This window comes from Triturus cristatus, chromosome 2_1, assembly GCF_964204655.1.
Source record: "Triturus cristatus chromosome 2_1, aTriCri1.1, whole genome shotgun sequence".
Lineage (NCBI taxonomy): Eukaryota > Metazoa > Chordata > Amphibia > Caudata > Salamandridae > Triturus > Triturus cristatus.
In genome coordinates, this window is record NC_140581.1 from 822471278 (window position 1) to 822491307 (window position 20030).

General features: G+C 46.5%; 1 protein-coding gene across 2 annotated transcripts in view; it reads right to left on the reverse strand.

Annotated features, from left to right (window-relative positions):
• The window catches only part of HABP4 (hyaluronan binding protein 4), a 155453-nt gene that overhangs the window by 89448 nt on the left and 45975 nt on the right, over positions 1 to 20030 (reverse strand). For both annotated transcript variants that reach the window (XM_085632882.1, XM_085632884.1), the window contains exons 3-4: positions 9329 to 9490; positions 9136 to 9207 (exon numbers count right to left, since the gene is read on the reverse strand). In XM_085632882.1, coding sequence (XP_085489008.1) covers positions 9136 to 9207; positions 9329 to 9490 — 234 coding nt within the window. The remainder of the gene's footprint in view (positions 1 to 9135; positions 9208 to 9328; positions 9491 to 20030) is intronic.

A 20030-nucleotide genomic window follows, 5' to 3' on the forward strand; every position in this document is an offset into this window, starting at 1 on the left:
CCTTTGGAATGAAAGATGGATTAGTGTGAAGGATGACTGTCCTCCTGAAATTGCAAGCCTCCTTGGTTGTGAATGCCTGGATTTCACTTAGTCTGGAAAGATAATGGCCAAGAGAAAGGTCACCTTCTAAGAGAAACTTCAACTCAGCCTTGTGGATGGGCTCAAAACGAGATCTCATAAGCTGCGACAAGACTGTTTGACTGCCAAAGAACTGGTGGAGGATTTACATGAGGAGCCAGGAACAGACCTTTGAGCACTAACTAGTTTATTGGACCAGAGGGATAACTTTCCAGGACACCGCCTGCATCTAGAGATTGTTGCTAGATGCAATTTAATGGAAGCATGTGTGAGACCAGATTTGACTAGATGCAGCAGATGGGGAAGAATCTGCTGAGGTGTAGTTGAGAAAGGGTGGTAAGATTGAAATGTATATCAAGAACAAAATCTTCTCCATTTTGAAGAGTAGCATGTGTTCATGGAAGGAGCACAAGCTTTATGAACACTCAGTAGACACCTAAATCTCTGAAATCAGCATGGGGAGTGTAGCAAAGTGGGTCTCTGTTGCAGTTACCCCCCCCCCCCCCACACACACTTTCTGCCAGAACTACTGATTCACTTTGACTTGATGTGCCCTGGGTCCCTGCCATTAAGGCTCCCAGGGCCTGTGTTTTCCCCAAAACTGTACCTAACCCAATAGGCACTCTGGCCACAGGTCAGTCCCTGGTAAATGGTACCCCAGATACCCAGGGCACTGACGAGGGAAGGCCTCTAATGGCTGAAACACTTATTGTGCCACCCTTAGAGGTCCTGTACCTTTACACTCACACACTGCCTTTGCAGGCTGCGTGCTTTGGTGCAGAACAAAGTTAAAAATAGACATGGCACATCCCTGTGTGCCATGCCAACAACCCACTGCTCTGGCATAGATCAGCCACCCCTCTAGCTGGGTGCACTATACCAGTGGTGGGGGTACAGGTGCATGAACCCTGTACCCCTACAGTGTCCAAGTCCATTCTTAGACATTGTAAGTGCAGTGCTGCCAATAGGAGTATATGGTGCTGGGAGCTTGTCGTTACGAACTCCACAGCACCATAATGGCTACACTGAAAACTTTGGTATCAAACATCAGCACATTAAACCCACAATGATGCTAGTGGGAGATTTAATGAAAAATGCACACAGAGGGAATCTTAGAGATGCTCCCTGAAAAACGACCACCTCTGGTGGGTTCCCCAACTGGTACACACCAGCCTGCGACCACGAGATGTTTCTGGACCCTAGGGTGGGAGCCTTTGCTCCCTGAACCCAGAAACAATGCCTTTCCTGGGCAGAGGTGTTCACACCTCCCCAGGAAGTCCTGGGAAGGTGTGAAGAGGGTGTAACTAGAGTGCATCACAGACCCTGGGGGGATCCCCAAGTCTACCCCCAGAACCTCTACTCCCACTACCAAATACTTACCTCAACACCTATAACACTATTTTCCTCCATAGGATAACACTGACTGTATTTCTGTGAAAAGTTTCTAAGTGTAGAGTTTGAAAACCTAAATAAATTCTTTAAAATTGTACAAATTAACAAACTTTACCTGTTTGCAGGAGATGTCCCAGTGTGGTATCCAGGTATACTACACTGTTGAAGACAAGTAATCTCAAAAGTAACTTACTTGTAAACACCATTTTCCTCCATAGGATAACATTGACTGTTTTTCTTGGAAAAGTTTGTGTGGAGTTTGAAAACACAGAAATTCTTTAAAATTGCACCGCTTAACAAAAACGATCTTACTTACCTGTTTGCAGGAAATGTCCCAGAGTAGTAGCCAGGCATACTACTCAGAGTAAGAAAAGTAATCCAAAAAGTAACTTACCTGGTATTTCACTGAAAATCCCATTTCAGCCTATGTGAACAAGTTACTTACCTTCGGTAACGATGTATCTGTAAGAAACATTAGTTAGATTCCTCACCTTAGAATATCCCCAGGCGTCAGACTGGATCCGGAAGATTGTGTCAGCAATACACCTTGCGCGTCGCTAGGCGTAGTCTGCGGCTCCGCGTCCATAGTCGGCGTCGTGCGCCGGAATGACATCGGAGTACTTAGACGCCGCCCTCGCGCGCTACGTCAGTTCTTGTACATAGCCTTCTGTGCCAGGAACGCAGAGCCATGCAAGATACCGACACTGGTGCCAAAAAAATCTAGGGCCATGAAAGGGATAGCCTTAACCCTAGATGTCAGTTCGCAGAACGGGGAGGATGGGTGTGTCAGTGAGGAATCTAACTCATGTTTCACAGATACATCGTTACCGAAGGTAAGTAACTTGTTCATCTGAAAGAAACACGTTAGATTCCTCACCTTAGAATAGATACCCAAGCAATACCATCCCCGGTGGTGGGTCTGCGAACCAAGATCACACCAGAAAGTCCTGGAGGGCGGCCAAAGAAGCCATCCCTCCGGACTTGGCTGTCTAGGCAATAATGCCTGGCAAACGTGTGTAGCGAAGCCCACGTAGCCGCCTGACAGACGTCCTGCAACGGGACTCCCCGTCCCAAAGCAGTAGTAGCCGCTGTAGCCCGAGTGGAATGGGCGCGCAGCCCAACAGGAGGGTCCTTTTTTGCCAAGGAGTAACAGATTTTGATGCACAAAACGACCCACCGGGAGATGGTCCGTTTGTGCACAGCTTTTCCCTTCTTAGCAGCCACGTATCCAACGAAAAGTTGGTCGTCCACCCGGAACGGTTTTGTACGGTCCAAATAAAAAGAGCGCACGCTTTGGGTCCCGACGGTGGAGCCTCTCTTCCTCTTTGGAAGGATGCGGAGGCGGAAAGAAAGTGGGCAAGGTGACAGACTGCCCAAGATGAAAGGGAGTCACCACTTCTCGGTAGAAAAGGACGAGGCCGAAGGACAACCTTGTCCGGATGAACAGAGAGAAAAGGAGGCTTGGACTATAGAGCCTGGAGCTCACTCACCCGTCTAGCCGAGGTGATGGCTACCAGGAAAGCAGTCTTAAGCGTCAGAAGACAAAGAGGACAATTGTGAAGAGGCTCAAAGGGAGCGCACATCAGAAATGTGAGAACAAGATTCAAGTCCCACTGAGGCATTACGAAAGGAACAGGAGGGAACGTACGAGTAATGCCTTTAAGAAAGCGTTGAACCACAGGGGACTTGAAAAGAGAAGGCTGATCAGGAAGCCGTAAGAAGGCAGAGAGGGCAGCAAGATCACCTTTCAAGGTGCCCAGGGCAGAGCCCTGCCGGGCCAAAGAAAGAAGAAAGAGGAGAACCTCAGAAAGAGGGGCAGAAAGGGGATCTACAGCCTTTGCTGTGCACCATGCCACAAATTTGTTCCACCGGCAGGCGTATACCGTCTTTGTGGAGGGACGCCTGGCTGCCAGAATGATATCAGACTTCAGGAGGCAAGTCAAATGGCATCAACTGCCGCCGCTCAATCTCCACGCATGGAGGTGGAGGCTGGACAGGTTCGGGTGGAGGACCGTCCCCTGCTGCTGCGACAGAAGATCCTCCCGAAGGGGCAGATGTATCGGAGGATCGGTCAACATACTCAGTAGCTCGGGATACCAGTACCTTCGTGCCCAATCCGGGGCCACCAAGATGACTTAGCCCGGTTGTGCCTGATCTTCTTCAGCACTCTGGGCAGAAGTGGTATAGGCGGAAAGGCGTACAACAGACCGCAACTCCACTCGGGACGAAAAGCGTCGCCGAGCGAGTGCCGCCTTGGAAATTCCAACGCGCAAAACTGCGGACATTGCGCGTTCTCTTCGGTGGCGAATAGATCTAACCAAGGCTCTCCCCACTGCTGAAAGAGACCTTGCGCCACTTTGGAGTTCAGACGCCATTTGTGATCCATCATGCACCGGCGGCTGAGTTAGTCTACTCTGGCGTTCAGAGAGCCTGCCAGATGTTGAACCACTAGGGTGACGCCCTGGTGTTCCAGCCACGTCCAGAGGCGCAGAGCCTCCTGACAAAGGGTCCATGACCCCACCCCGCCCTGTTTGTTGCAATACCACATGGCGGTGGTGTTGTCCGTGAACACCTGCACGACACTTCCCCTGACAGAGGGAAGGAAGGCTTTCAGTGCAAGTCGGATCGCTCTCAACTCCAACAGGTTGATGTGGAGGCGAGACTCCGCCGGAGACCAGAGGCCTCTGATCTCCGCTTCTCCCATATGGCCACCCCATCCCAGGAGGGACACATCAGTCACTACGACATGCTCCGGTTGGGGAAGGGAGAGGCTTTTGCCCGTGACCCAATCGCGGTCCGTGAGCCACCACTGCAACTGCTGTGCAGTGCCCTCCGAGATCAAGACATGGTCGGACAGGTTGCCGTGATGCTGGGCCCACTGAAACTTCAGGTCCCACTGCAGAGCCCGCATGCGCCGCCTGGCGTGATGCACTAGTAGGATGCAGGAGGCCATCAGCCCCAGAAGCCGCAACACTAGCCTGACCGAAACCCAGGATAGAGGCCGAAAGATAGGAATCAGGGCCTGAATATCCCGGACCCGCTCTTCCGGCGGATAGACCCAGAACTGCGCCGAACCGAGAACCGCTCCGATGAAGAGGAGCTTCTGAGAGGGACTCAGGTGTGACTTCGGCACGTTGATGGAAAACCCCAGCAAATGCAGGAGATCCGGCGTAGTCTGGAGGTGGGAGACGACTGCCTGGGGCGAGCCCGCCTTCAACAACCAGTCGTCGAGATAGGGGAAGACTGGAACCCCTGATCTGCGCAGATGAGCTGCGACCACCGCCATCACTTTCGTGAACACCCAAGGGGCACTGGTGAGTCCGAAGGGGAGCACGGTGAACTGAAAATGCTCCTGGCCCACCGTGAACCGCAGGTAACGCCAGTGGGCCGGCAGGACAGGGATGTGGAAATATGCGTCCTGCAAGTCCAACGCTACCATCCAGTCTCCAGGGTCGAGGGCAGCTAGAACCTGAGCCAAAGTCAACATTTTGAACCTTTCCTTCCGGAGGAAGGCATTGACGTTCCTGAGGTCCAAGATAGGGCGTAGGCCCCCCTTTGCCCTTCTTGGGAACCAGAAAGTAGTGGGAACAACAACCACGACCTACTTCTGGGCTCGGAACGCGCTCGACGGCCTCTTTGGCCAAGAGGGCCGAAACTTCCTCTCGCAGAAGATTCAAATGATCCTCCGAGATACGGTGGTGCTGCGGTGGCATGGCTGGAGGGGTCGTCTCGAAGGGGAGGGAGTAGCCCCTTCGAACGATTTGCAGCACCCACCTGTCCAAAGTGATGATACGCCAGTGGAGCAGGTGATGGCAAACTCTGCTGCCCACTGGCAAGGAATGGGCCGGAAAGCTCGGACTAGGAAGGCTTGGAGGCGGATGCTGCCGGGGTGGATGTGGGCTGACCGCGTCGTCCTCCAGAACCGCCTCGGCGGAAACCACGTCCGTGCGCAGGTTGGTTCTGCGGCTGGTGGCTAGGCGGACGTGAGGAGGCACCCCTTCCTTGGCCACGAAAGGGGCGAATGGCAGAAGTTTGCGACCACGGGGCCGAGAGGCCCAAGGACTTGGCCGTAGCCCGGGAGTCCTTAAAGCGATTCAGCGCACTGTCCGCTTTCTCACCAAAAAGGCGAGTGCCAAAGGTCATGTCCATGAGAGTGCTCTGGACATCCCCCGAAAAGGACGTGGACCGCAGCCAGGCGTGACGTCTAAGCGCCACCGTGGTAGAAATCACCCTACCCAGCGAGTCCGTAGTGTCAAGCCCACATCGGATTGCATGTCGTGCTGCATCCCTCCCATCGGCCAGAGCCTGGGTAAGTCGTGTCTGGGCCTCCTCCGGGCACAGGGGCAGCACGTCCTCCACCGTATCCCACAGAGTGGGAATAACGGTCCAAAAGACAGGCGGTGTTCAAGGACCGCAGACCCAAACTAAGGGAGGAGAACAGCTTTTTGCCAAACTGTTCCAGTCTCTTGGAATCCCGGTCTGGCGGAGCGGTCGGGAAGGAGGATTGGGAGGTAGAAGCCTGGATAACCAGGCTCTCAGGGGTGGGGTGTTGGGACAGAAAACTGGAGTTGCCTGGAGCAGGGCGGTGGCGCCTGGCGACGTTCCTGTCCACAGGAGGAACTGTGGAGGGCTTGGACCAGGTGCCCTGCAGAACGTCAATGAGTGCCTCATTGAATTGCAGCAGAGGCTCAGTGGAGCTTGCTGCAGACTGAAGCACCTCAGTGAGGAAGTTAGTCCTCACAGCCACGGCAGGCAGCTCGAGCCCAAGGGCTGCGGCCGCCTTGCGCAGCACCACAGAGAAAGCAGCACCCTCCTCCGAAGCCACAGTCAGAGGAGAGATGAATCCAGTGTCTGGTGAGGTATCCAGACCACTGGCCTCCCCCAGTTCATCTGCCCAGTCCTGTGACAGCTGAGCCTGAACAGCCATAGGATCCTCTGACCCCTCCCAGTCGCCCCCGTCATCCGATTCCTGGTAAACAGGTGGAAGGATCGGAGCCGGACGATAGACATAATGTGTCTCTAACGGCGCCGTACGCGGTGTCCATCGACGCTGTAACAGCGCCGGATCCGGAGCGGGCTGAACTGGGGCTCTACGCCGAGCGGAGCCGGCGTTGGAGGTGGAACCGGTGTAGATGCCGGCGGCGGAGGCGTGACGAGGTCGACCGGCGTCGGCAAGTCCCTCAGGAACCTGCGGCGTCTGGGCCGGAGTCGGCGACGGCGCCGGAGCCGCCGGCATGCAAGGTTGCCCAGTCAGGTCCGCGGGGCCCGAAGGCGCGCCAGCGGGCGACGGCGGAGCCAGGCTCCTCATGGCCGAGAGGAAGGCACTGACTTCCGCCGGCGCCGCGTCAGTCCCAGGGACCGGCGGGTATGGGGATTTGCGCGGCGCCTCCGCTGGAGCCGCGGGGGTGGAACCACCCTGACCCTCGGCAGAGTCGCACGAGGGGAGTCCTAAGAGCGGTGTCACCTCTTGGACTTCTTGGAGTGTTACCCGAAGACTTGGAGCCAGACGAGCAATGAATAAGTCGGCTGCGGCTCTGCGACCGATCCTTGGACCTCCTCCTGGACCAGGATCGAGAGGGGAGCGGAGCAGAGTGGCGAAGCTCGAGGAGCTTACGGGACTGCTCCCGTCTAGCCTTCGAGGTCAGGGCCTTGCAGTCCGAACACGAATCCGCGTCGTGGTCGAGGCCCAAACAGTAAAGGCACCGGCGGTGATCCGTAACCGACATCAAGCGGTTGCAGTCAGCACAGGCTTTGAAACCAGGCATCCTACTGGCACCGGAGTCGAGACAAGAACAAAAAACGTAGTCAAAAAAGACTAAAAGGGGTAGCTCTCCCGGATCTGCGCTTACTGGCGCGGAAAAAAGAAGAACTGACGTCAGCACACGAGGGCGGCGTCTAAGTACTCAGACGACGTCATTCTGGCGCACGACGCCGACGACGGACTTGGAGCCGCAGACGCCTAGCGACGCGCAAGGGGTATTGCGGACAAAAAATCTTCCGGATCCAGTCGGACGCCTGGGGATATTCTAAGGTGAGGAATCTAACTAACGTGTTTTTCAGATACTGCATTTACAAATCATTGAATTTCTCTGAAATACTGTATATCAAATCAAAGTACATTTACTATTGCAATCCAAACTGCATTACTACAGTAAAATATTTATTGCTTACCTGTGCCTGGCTTGCTTGGTTCTAGAATATAAAACAGAATATTTTTATACAAAAACAATTGGTCTGAGAGTGTGTGAATTCATTTGCTGACAGTGTACAACAAATGCTTAACACTGTCCTCTGATACTACCTTACTGCTCGACCACACTACCACAAATGGTGTAAGGTTCTATCTAACTTTACCTCTGCCTACTTTTCGGGTTCCACTGGACTCTGCACACTATACCTTACTTGGTATAGTATACACAGAGCCAGCTTCCTACATTGAGGAGTAAGGCCGACAAACTGAGTTTGAATCTGCGGGTGAACCACTTGTCCCTTGTTCATTTAGAGGAGATAATCCCATAGGCTAAAAGGAATGTGCAAGCACTCATAGGTGAAAAGCTCTGAACCAATATGGTCTTGGCCACGCTGAGGCGATGAGCAGAAGGCAGCAATGCTCCATTTAGAGTTTCTGCAAGACCCTGGGATGAGGAGAATGGGGATGCATACAAGAACATCCCGTTCCAGGAGAAATGGCAGGCATTCCCCAAGATCCCGATTGAGGGAATCAGCTGGCGAAAAAACACGCACTTCCGGTTGAGAGAAGTAGCAAAAAGACCCCATTCATGGCATGGTTTGTCCACTCTGCTGCGAGTCTGCCCGATCGTTCTGCACTCCTGGAACGTGCTCCATCTTCAAAGCCAAGTCGTTGATTAAGAGCCATTACCATATTTGTTGTGCATAGGCAGAGAGAACCGGCTAACTTGTGCCCCCTTGTTTTGTGAGATTAAACATGAGTCTTGAAGCTGGGTTTATTTCAAATGTGAGGAATCCCTCACAAATGAGGTTATGGAATAAAGTGGGAAGGAAAGCAGAGTAGGAATACAAAAGACAAGTCATGTTGGGGCATCATGGATAAGGAATCTCCAACTGCTGTAGTTAAAGGATAGAATCTTACACAAGATAAACTAAAAAAGGTTTAAGGAGTTGGAGATGCTGGAGTAGGTGCTGAAATTAGAGACCCAATTTAGATGTCCTGGGACTACAAAATCTGAGTTGCTCTCTCCAATCTCACTCAGGCAAACTCAAGGGAAGGGGTGAACATCAGTTTTTCAACATTTAGAGACAGCAACAAGAGCAATGTCTAGGCAATCGGAACTAACATTGCTTCCAGAACTTCCAGTGAGGTACCAGAAAACATATGAAACAATGACGATGGAAGACTTTGAAACACCTGGTGAAGATGCCTGTGGTACAAGACCCAAGTAAGATTTACTTGGGGTAAATAATTACACGCGATGCATATAGTAGTGAACGATTACACTTTCTCCATGTTTTTGCGCGGGGGGGTGGGGGGGGCGGGGGAGGATGCAAGACCATACAATGCAGGTCACTGTACTGCAGTTACAAATTGTCAGTGTGGTCTCTGTTGAATAAAGCAAGCCCATAAATCTAAAGATGCGCTGGTTCAATCAACTATGCATATTCACCCAAGACATGTTTTTATTGTACCTGAGGTCATCTTTCACTGTGCCCCAGTTGTGAGCTCCACTTCCACCTTTTTTGTCTTCAGCTCTGACCCCTCTAAAGACAGAAAAAGCATTTTAGAATAAAATATATTTTAGTACCCTTGCACAACAAATAATTTCAGTAAGTGATTCACCAACAGAAAAATTTACACTGCTCAAACTCTAAAATTACTTACGTTCGGTCACTTCCACTGTGCCTTTCAAATTCTCGTTTTCCTCTTTGGTCCACACCACCATCCCAAGTTTTCACAAATCCACCTCTTCCTCTGCCTCTCATTCCTCCCCTTACTCCTCCACGACCTCGCATTGATCTTTCACGGTCCCAACGATCAAATGGTCTAAAGAAAGTAACAAGGACAGTTGAAAAATAAAGCCAACGCCATAGACTTACTAAATAACGGGTTAACACAGGAACATGCTTTAAGATAATTTGTACACTGGCTATCACAGAAGCATGAGGACATGGTTTAACTGTAGCTTTAAGACGTGTGAGAAGGGGTAGTCAACTTCAAATTAATACACCAAACAAATCTATTTCCTCAGTCGGTTTAATGCAACTAGCCTACGATAGAGTGTATATTCTTCACCTTTGCAAAGAAAGCTCACATTAATGGAGAAATGTGGGCTGGTTTCATCCTCACCCCATGCCCTACTACAAAAGGATGCATTAGACCCAAATGCTAGAGCTGGAACCGTGCATATCACTACATGTTTGGTACAAACTGACTAAGGGAGGAGGTGAAAGCTTAGAAAATATACAAACCTTCAATACAAATCTGGAAAGATTTCAAACTAAAAGTTTAAATGTCATTTACATGCGAGTATATTCCATCATTGTCGGAGATGGATCTGTGTGACTATATGGACTCTGGGCCCACCACACAAATATTACCACCAAAGAAAATTCCATTTCAAAAGATGACTGGGTTGTATCAGACTGCCGTACATTACACTCCCATGACAACATATGGCTAGCATATGTTCAGCTTCAGGGATCACTCCAAGATCCAAGCACCCTGAAGTAAAGTATTACTAGGCTGACTAATTAATTTAATTGGGAACAGGCATCCAAAGGTAATGTAGTGCAAATTTGTCAGTCTCAGAAGCGCAGGTGTGATCGGAGACAAAAAATAGGAACAGAATCAAAGAAAAACAAGCATTGGCATAGCCAATAGGTCTCGCCTTTGGGATCTTATACGTTTAGCCAGAGCTACTGGGTTTGCCAATGTTTTAAGCTATGTTGTAGAGCATTGTGGCTAATGTGCATTACGTTGAAAAGTTAATAAAAAAAAGAATACAGCCATGCTCTTGGAGGCAGATTCAAAAGTGCTAACTATAAATGAAGTATACGCAGTTGCCTGAAGATCCTTTTCACGGGATGTGGCCCATGTCCAACTGCCTTACATATACAATAATAGGAGCTGGAGGCAGAGAATGAACCAGCGCCTGAAAACGATTTAATGGTAAAATAAAATTTATTTGTGCTCATATCTAACATCATTAGGAATAGATAATGAGAAACTGGAGAAAAAACATAACATCCTAACTTATATTATGTAGTTTGCATGCAGCTTTGAGGCCAGTTCGTAAGTCACTGTTTTGTATTAGGATTATAACTTGTGAACTGCTGTAACAAAAGTATCCTTATAGCAAAAGCGGTAGCCCACTGAGCAATTCACATAAAGTACAGTACTGTGATCTGCATGGTACACGTCCTTTGCAGCAGGCATATTAACCCTCTGTGCTGCTTCACGAGTTAAACTGCCACTAGACAAAATTTAGATCCCTCTCCTACAGGAACATTAATCAGAGTTATCTTGGCTTTTTTATTGCGGCCTGAAAACTGCTGGAAGCACAAGGAACTGCAGCAAGTGCTTTAAAAACCATAAGTTACTTGGAAACTTAGCGCACTCTCCTCTCCCCTCTTAACCCCCCACCTTAAGGTCAGCACCCATTGTGGCTGCAGGGGTCACTCTAAAGCAGACTGTTTTTATTCCCTCACACATGACAAATATTGCCGGGGGATGTTGCGTTATACAATTCAGCGCAGGGAGCTTTTCACGATATTAAAATGCAAATACATCTAAAAAAGATTAATCTAAACAGGAAACCGTTCCACGGTCAGCCACTATTATAAAAACAGGGCATGGCTCGGCCCCTCTCGGACCAACATTTGATCAACCTGGTCAAACGATGAACCATTTAAAAAAAATTCTACCAGCCAAACCATTTTTAATTTTCTGTCAATAGTGATCCGGCCAGCTGAGCCACAAGCTTGTAAAGTGAGACAGCAGGCTACAAAAAACATTGTTATGAATACTGAAAATCCCAGCACTCTAGGTTAGGAACATTTGTTAAAGCAGGCTTGAAACCATGTCAGCATTTTAGGATTCTATTGTAAAGATTAATTGATATAATTATTCATGAAACTAATTAGCACATGCAGTGGTTCAGCCCTCAGTCATTCTGAACCCTCCCTTGGTTAAGGTTGTTGTAAGTACTGACCATTAAAAACATTATGACTGAGCATACAACACAATAATGAACATTACTGACCAGCTAAAAAGTCACTAAAGCTACTAACAAGTGAATGTGTGAACACAAGAGCCAGCTACCTCAGTCCACCCTTCAGGCAGATGTCTAAGGGACAGCTTAGCTGTACCATATATTTACGAGCTACAATACATGCACCTGGACTGGATGCCCACTGTCACTGGCAGCTAAATTATAAATTCAGATTGGTTTTGTTTTACTTGTGCCACGCCGGAAGCTTGGCCTACGCAAACACTAACAACTTATACTAATAACGACAACTTAATTAAAAGTATTAATCTAATTACCAAGAAGGAAAGGCGGCTGGCTTCTGAGACCTTTCAGAGTGGTCATCCACAGACAACAAAAAGATATCTACTGTACTATGGTCATTTACAGGCGGAGTTAAATCACAGCATAACCAGGGATGTGGAATTTCTATAGCCCAACGCCCAGGACATATTGTTTGGGGTCAAGGGCAACAAGTTTTCATATGTATTTTATCTTTTGGACAAGGCTCAACCCCCTGCAGCACAAACCCTTTGGTTGCCAGTTTACAGTACCACATTACGGATCAGGGAAGGGCACTGGCTGCAGTTATGATCATATTTGTCCATATGTTAATGCTGTTCAAACTTGTATTTATGGTTCAATAATTGAAAGCCTTAATCATCAGGGTGAGCGCTCTGGTTCAATAATTGAAAGCCGTAATCATCAGGGTGAGCGCTCTGGTTCAATAATTGAAAGCCTTAATCATCAGGGTGAGCGCTCTAAGTAAATGTTGTAAGCTCTGACTGCACTACTGACAGTGGTTACAGTATAAAAATGTATACACGTTTTCAAAGGAGGCTATGTATAATGCTCTGATTTTATTCAAATATTTGCAGGAGCTTGAAAGCAAGATTGAGGATTCTTTGCTTTAAAAATAAAAGGTTTAAAAAATGAAAACCGGAATAAAGAAATTTGCTAAACTACTGTAAAATTTCAGGTACCATCTCTTTGCAGCATCATTTAGTAACATGTGTTGATGCATGCTAGTATTTCCCCCAAAAAATCATAATGGAAAATTAGTGTAACCAGTTTCAATAATATGATGGGAAAGAAAAATAAAGCATTAGCAAAGCCAGTAGGTCTGAAATTGGTGGTCAGCTTTTTAGTTTTGTCAATGTGTGAATTGTTTTGGCATGGTTTTTGTAAAACCTTATTGGTGTGGGAGCTGCTGGGCCTTCACCATTATTACAAACATTGGCAAAAGTATAAATAGTTTGATCTCAAAAAGCACACTGCCACTGTAGTTACTGGCACTGAACAAAACTAATTTGTGTGCAGATATTCTCCTTGTGAAAGAGCAGAATACGGTCACTCACAGTGAAGTCCGCTGATGCAGAGAGAGACAGAATTTTAATAAACCAAAAGGTCATGGTCCACGGTAGAGAAATTAGGGGCCCAATTATTAAAGAAAGTCTCAAAAGTGCACTCATGGTATAGGTCCTTGCATTAATTGCAGCTATACGGCTTTCGTGAATTCCCAAGAATTTACACAAGTAGGACAATAGATAGTACTCCTAGAAAGTATTCGTGAACTGCATTTTAGCATGAGCAAATATGCATGTGTAGATTTGCTCATGTGATAATCTGAGTGTTTGCAAGTTCACTTAACCTCAACCACCTTTTTCCCCAACTCTGGAAGAAGATTTACTTCTGCCATTGTCAGGTGAAAATTTCCAACATTTCAGTATGGGAAAAGATTTGAGAAGAGTTGTTGAAAACCCTGAAAAAGACGTCCACAGTTTCCATACTGCCCTGGACATATACCCTGCTCCGAGAGCTCATGAACCTAGATCTCTGCAGTCCCCGTCCTTCAGGGCTGAATCTTGGGTTTCCGTGTTCTCACCTCGCTACGCTGCTTCACACCCCGCACGCGCTGCTGGAATTCCTTCTGGTGCCCCGGCTCCAGCAACAGCAGACCCTCCGGCACAACCTTTTCCACTTCTCCCATCATTACAGGAGCAGTGTGCACACATCAAGAACACCGCGCTGCGACCCAGAACCGGAAAAGGGCACTCATCTGCCGGAAACAGTTTACAAGGCGGAAAAAACTGTTCTATGTCTGCAGCAACTCTGGCAAAGGCTATGACTGGCGGAATTATGGGGCGGGAAGTTTCTGGGCAGTCCTCGTGGCATTAAGAATCAAGAACTACAATTGAGTAGGAGCGGTAATGTGACGCAGCAGGGTGCTGGTGTTTGCCGCCCTCGAATTTGTGTGATTCATTAGGTGCTGCGATTATACAGGGGTGGTGGAGGCAGTGATTACCAGCCCGCCCCCAGGACAATATTCTGTGCCCACTCATCATATGTATCAGACGAAATACTCTTTTTTCATTCGTACACCTCTTTTAGAGCCGTCCCAGTTGGACTGGCTCACCTGACATCCTTTTGTGCTAAAAGTTTTGTTATCTTTATGGGGCCATGTGTTTGGCCCCATAACGATAACAAACCTTTTATGCCAGCAGTAAGTCAGGGCAGCCAGTCCAACTGGGACGGCTCTAAAAGAGAAAAGTGTACGTCACTGGAAGCACTTTTCCAATGGCTGGTCACAGTTTACCATAAACGGTGACGCCAGCCAATGAAAAAGAGGGGTGGGGCTTAAACCCTGCTAGTGAAAGCTACCCTAAATCAAATCTCGCCAGCGAGACTGCACAGCCTACGCCAGGCAATACCTAAAAAGACAGGTCCATGAGAGAGTCTTCACCTAGTCAAACAGAAATTTACGACCAGTACCACGAATGGCCATGCAGCAAGCACACAAGAGCTCCAAATAGGATTTTCTCCACTGGAAAAAAGTTTGGCCAAAACATATATATATTGCTGCCTCTAAATATTAACCGAACCACCACTGATTTTAATATTTACTCAGGTAAACCTTTATAAAGTTATTGGGAGACTATTTGATGGTTCCCAGTTTGTAATTAATCACAGAATGATTCGCACACAATACATTCATAGTTCCTCTCGAAAGAGGGAAAAATATTATATATATATATATGAAAGATGCAAAGCGAAGAAAATTGCAGAAGCCCAACTCCGATTTAAAACCATGCTGTTGTTTTATTCATCATCAAAGTGGCAGCCAGTAGACTCATTCAATCCTGACGCGTTTCGGCGATCGTGCCTTGTTCACAGGTGAGTTCAAACTGATGTAAAATGTCACTGCTTAAATCCATGTGATCACGTGTCCTGAGGTTATCTCCTACAGGCCCCAGAATGCACCTATGTTAATTCATGTTCGTTCAGCGGTCGCCAGTAGATAGTTATAGTTAGGACTGTGTTTCCATAGGAAATCGGCAACATTCTATTTGGAATAACTTTGGCGCCGGTTGACGAATCCTCGCGAAATTTTCAAAATAGGTGGGGCGCTCCGCTCCTACCCTGAAAGTCTCGGGGGGATTCGTCAAGCGGGGGCTGAGAAAAAAAGGGGGTCCCAAAACACGTTTTCCCTATGCAATTTTCCATAGGGACCTTTAGTCCAAGGTACAGCCCGAACGGCTGAACAGAATTACTTGAAATTTGGCAGAGAGGTAGTCCTCAGCTCAGGGATGTGCCTTTTGCATATATGGAGTCAATCTGTTCAGTAGTTCCTGAGAAAATTGCAGTTAAAAGCACATGCATATCTATAGCCGCGCACCATGCGCGCACCGTAACGTGCGCAAGCGTAATTCTGATTGGTGGTTACTTGTTAGTCAACGTTGGAATCGGTCGAAATCAGGAAGTGTCGGCCGCCATTTTGTTTGTTTTTAGTGCGAGAGTTTAAAAGGAAGGTGGCGAATGTGAAAAGGGGGCAGGGTAGAGCGTTCCTGACCCCCTAGCCTTTGTCAGGGGGTCCCTGAAGGACCCCGAAGGCAGAGAAAAACATTGTAAATTTTTTTTTTATTTAATCGCGGGGGTGCGCGCACTTAAAAACCCCAAAATTTTAGTTTTATTTTTAATACGTAGTTTATTGTAAAATAAATGTATACAAAAAATAGTACATACATAACTTAGCATTTAAAAAAACCTTTGAAATTCAATGAAAAAACCATAGGTTTCACACACGTTATAGTTCGGAATTAGCATTTAAAAAACCTTGCAAATTCACTTAAACCATAGGTTTCACACGTTATAGTTAGTGGATATTTCACTCGTAAAAAACCAATGAAATTCCCCCGTTATAGTTAGTTCAGATAACTATAACTCTCGCGGCCGCCACTCAATCACAAGGATGATGCCATGAGTGATGCCACTGACCATGTCATGAGTGATGTAATATGTGACGTCATCAGCAGTGGATTGCGGTAGTGCGAGTTATAGTTAGCTGAACTAACTATAACGGGGGAATTTCATTGTTTTTTTTACGAGTGAAATATCCACCTAACTATAACATGTGTGAAACCTATGAGATATATATATATATATATATATATATATATATATATATATATATATATATATATATATATATATACATACACATATACCACTGAAAAAACCATAGGTTTCAGGGGCATTAGTTAGCTGGACATTTCCCTCGTACAAAACCCTAGAAATTCCAGTTTGTTAGTTCAGCTAACTATAACTCGCGCCCCAGCAATGCACTGCTGATGACGTCACATTACATCACTCATGACATGGTCAGTGACATCACTGATGACATCCAGTGATTGAGTTTCTGTACAGTTTTAATATTTTTAATATATAGGGAAAGGTCTGTTGAAGAATGAGTGGGTGTACAAGTGTGTGTGAATGGATGATTTTCTAGGTGCGTAACTGACTACAAGTGAGTCCTTAAATGTATCTTACTGCAGACTAGTGACTAAACTGTGAATGTCTGTGTGTTGGTGTATAAGTGGCTGCATGGTTTTGTGAATAGCTATACGAGTGTCTATATGGGTTATTGATTGTTTGTCTGAGTATCTGTATGGGTGCCTGAGTGTGTGGGTAGGGTGTGTGACTATGCATAGATGTGAGTGGGTGATTCTATGGGTGCATGTTTTAAGAGTGCATCTGTGATGGACTATATGGTTGGGTGAGTATGTACGAGTGTGTTAGGGATTGAATGTATCTCAGTGGTACATGTGTGACTAACTACATATGTGAAAGGCAGTATGTGTGTAAGAGTATATAACTGGGTATATGTGAGTGTGATTGTGAGAGTGGCTGTATGGATGAGTGCTTGTATCAATGATTGTATAAGAGCGTAAGAATGTGGTACTATTTTTAGGAGTAAGCGAACAAGTGTGTTTAACTGTATAGGTGAGTAAATTGGACTGTGTTTAATTATTTGCACGACTGACTAGGTGTGTCAGTACCTCAATGGATGATTGGCGGTGTGTGAGTGTATATAGGTGTATAAATGCATATGATAGTCTTGTACGGAGTGACTAAGTATGAGTGACTGTACAGGTGAGTGGAGGTGTATGTAGACCCAAGAGTTCATGAGTGGGTATGTAGTTATTGGTATTTGAGTATCTGTGGTTTTCAAAATGGCAGTCTGAAATTTTGAGTCTGTGTATCAAAGTTTATATTAGGGTGTGAGAAGATGCACTACTTTATCACATGGATGACGTCATCAGTGATGTGATCAGTGATGTCACTGACCAGATCATGAGTGATGTAATATGTGACATCAGCAGTGCATTGCAGGGGCGCGAGTTCTAGTTAGCTGAACTAACTATAACGGGGGAATTTCTAGGGTTTTGTACGAGGGAAATGTCCAGCTAACTAGAACGCCCCTGAAACCTATGGTTTTTTCCGTGAATTTAAGGTTTTTTAAATGCCAATTCCCAACTATAACGCCCCTGAAACCTTTGGTTTTTTCAGTGAATTGCAAAGGTTTTTTAAATGCCAATTCCTAACTATAACGCCCCTGAAACCTATGATTTTTTCAGTGAATTTCAAAGGTTTTTTAAATGCCAATTCCCATCTATAACATCTCTAAAGATCTCATGTTTAATGATGGATTGGATTTCTAGATTTTTCCAATTCAGTGTGTCAATTTCATTAATGTTTTTTTAAAATACATCACCGTTTTTTAAACGTATTTTTTCAATTAATTCTTTTAAAAATGAAAAAATTTGAATTTAATGGGTTTTTCAAACTTTTATATTTTTCAAAATATTTTTTTAACTATATGTTCAAAACTTTATTTTATATATTTGTTACCATGTTTTTGGATCCACGCACCCAACGCCAGAGGATCCGTGCATTTTGCCGTTTTTTAAAAAAAATTTAAAAGGGGGCTCTAGAGGGTCAGAGCATTTCCACTTTGCCCCCTATGTTTTACACACTTCTTCCCCTTGCTTTTTCAGCCTCGCTTCTACCGAGGCAGAAAATGGCCGCCAACAGTTTCTGGTTTCGAATGTAGACAGACTCGACAGCCAATTAGCATTCAGCGCACGATTGGGAGGGTGCGCGCTCTGTTCGGGGAGGGTGCGCGGACCCTCCCCGGCCATAGATATATATGTACTTTTAACTCTAATTTTCTCAGGAACTACTGAACGGATTCACACCATTTATGCAAAAGGCACGAGTGAACTGAGGACTACCTCTTTGCCAAATTTGGTGTAATTCCGTTCAGCGGTTCGAGCTGTTGCTGCGACAAAAGATCCTATGGGAAACTGCATGGGGAAAACGTGTTATCGGACACCCCGTCTTTTTCTCAGCCCCCACTTGACGAATCACCACGAAACTGTCAGGGTAGGAGCGGAGCTGGCCAAACGTTTGGAAAATTTTGCGAAGATTCGTCAACCGGCGCCAGACTTATTGGGAATAGAATGTTGCGGATTTCCTATGGAAAATAGGTCCTAACTATAACTATCTACTGGCGACCGTATAGTTTCAAATTTATCCAGCTCACCTGTCCTGACTTAAAGACCCTGCTAGGCGGGTCAAGAGCGAGGTTAGCAGATGCTTCAGCAAACTCCAGAAGTTCAGCGCCTTTTAGCAAAGGATCAAACTCTGCGCTACTTATTGCAGTACTATAGAACAGGGATGTTGTGAGTGAGGACATGTACTGACCTCACAATTATGGATGGTAGGAAGGACTTAAGCCAGGCAAGTCGCCCACAACTACAACAGACCGGTACAGTCTAGTTTCGGCTGGAGACCAAAGTCCTAACCTCCACATCTTCCCAGATGACCACACCAATGCAGCCAAGATCCATCAGTTACCATGGTCTGCTCTGGGTGAGGAGGGAAAAGAATCAGTCACTGGCTATGTTCCCTGTAAAGTGCACACAAGAGCACCCAGTTGTCTGTTCTGCTGCGCATAGGGACTATGGGCCAAGCAAACATACTGCTTAAACCTAAGAAACAATTGTCTTTTGGGGAATAAAATAGACACCATCTTGAGATCAACCAATTAACAGGGGGAAGACCTTCTATGCTTGTTAAATATTACCCCTTTGTTTTACTTTACCAGTCTTGGTTTCAAGCGCACGAGCCACCATAGTTTTAAAGATCAGAAAATCCAAATGTAGCGGTCCTTCTGCTTAATGTTTTATAGGTAAACCGGGGAAAATGTAATGCACTAAAATGGAGATTATCTCCTATAATCCTGCAAGTAAGGCTCAATACAATGGGACACTCAAAAACGACCACAACTGTCAGGCTTGCATGTGCCAAATTTTACACTGAGAAATTGAGCTCCTCGGCCAACAAAGAAAAGATGTTTTTTCCATAGAGCAGTGGTTCTTAACCAGTGGTCCACAGACCGCTAGGGGTCCACGATTCCTCCCCTTACTTCTTCCTACCAAAATTCTGAGTTGCCTAGTTTTAGAAGAACACCAACTCCTGGATGACTGCAAGTCTGATTTTAGGAAGCCCTGCGGCACTGCTTACTGTATCGGAATATCTTCATGGTATTTTGGGTGAAGGAAAGGGGGACACACTGGTTATTACGCGACTCATCTACAATCTTTAGCACCATATCCCACTCTGTTAGAGAGGTGTTCTAGCAAAACCAAGACACACAGTAACAGCCCCTCAAATGGATGCACTATTCACTCCAAACTAAGCAACTCAGCTTAACTCAACCTCTTAGGCCCCTGTAACCTTTTGACCACATAAGGTATCCCCACCAAAGTTGCATCCTTTTCTTCCTTCATAGGGATGCTAAATTAGCCAAATTAGTTACATGCCGGGGGGGGGGGGGGGGGGGATGTGAATAGGAAAAAGGACTACAGATGAAAGGGTCTGGTTCTTTCCCTGCAAATGGTAACAAAGGGGTTGTGGTGCTGAAATCACCATCTTCCTAGCTTTCATGGACAAGCAGACTTGTCAGAAAACCAAAATGTTATTTTTTGGAACACA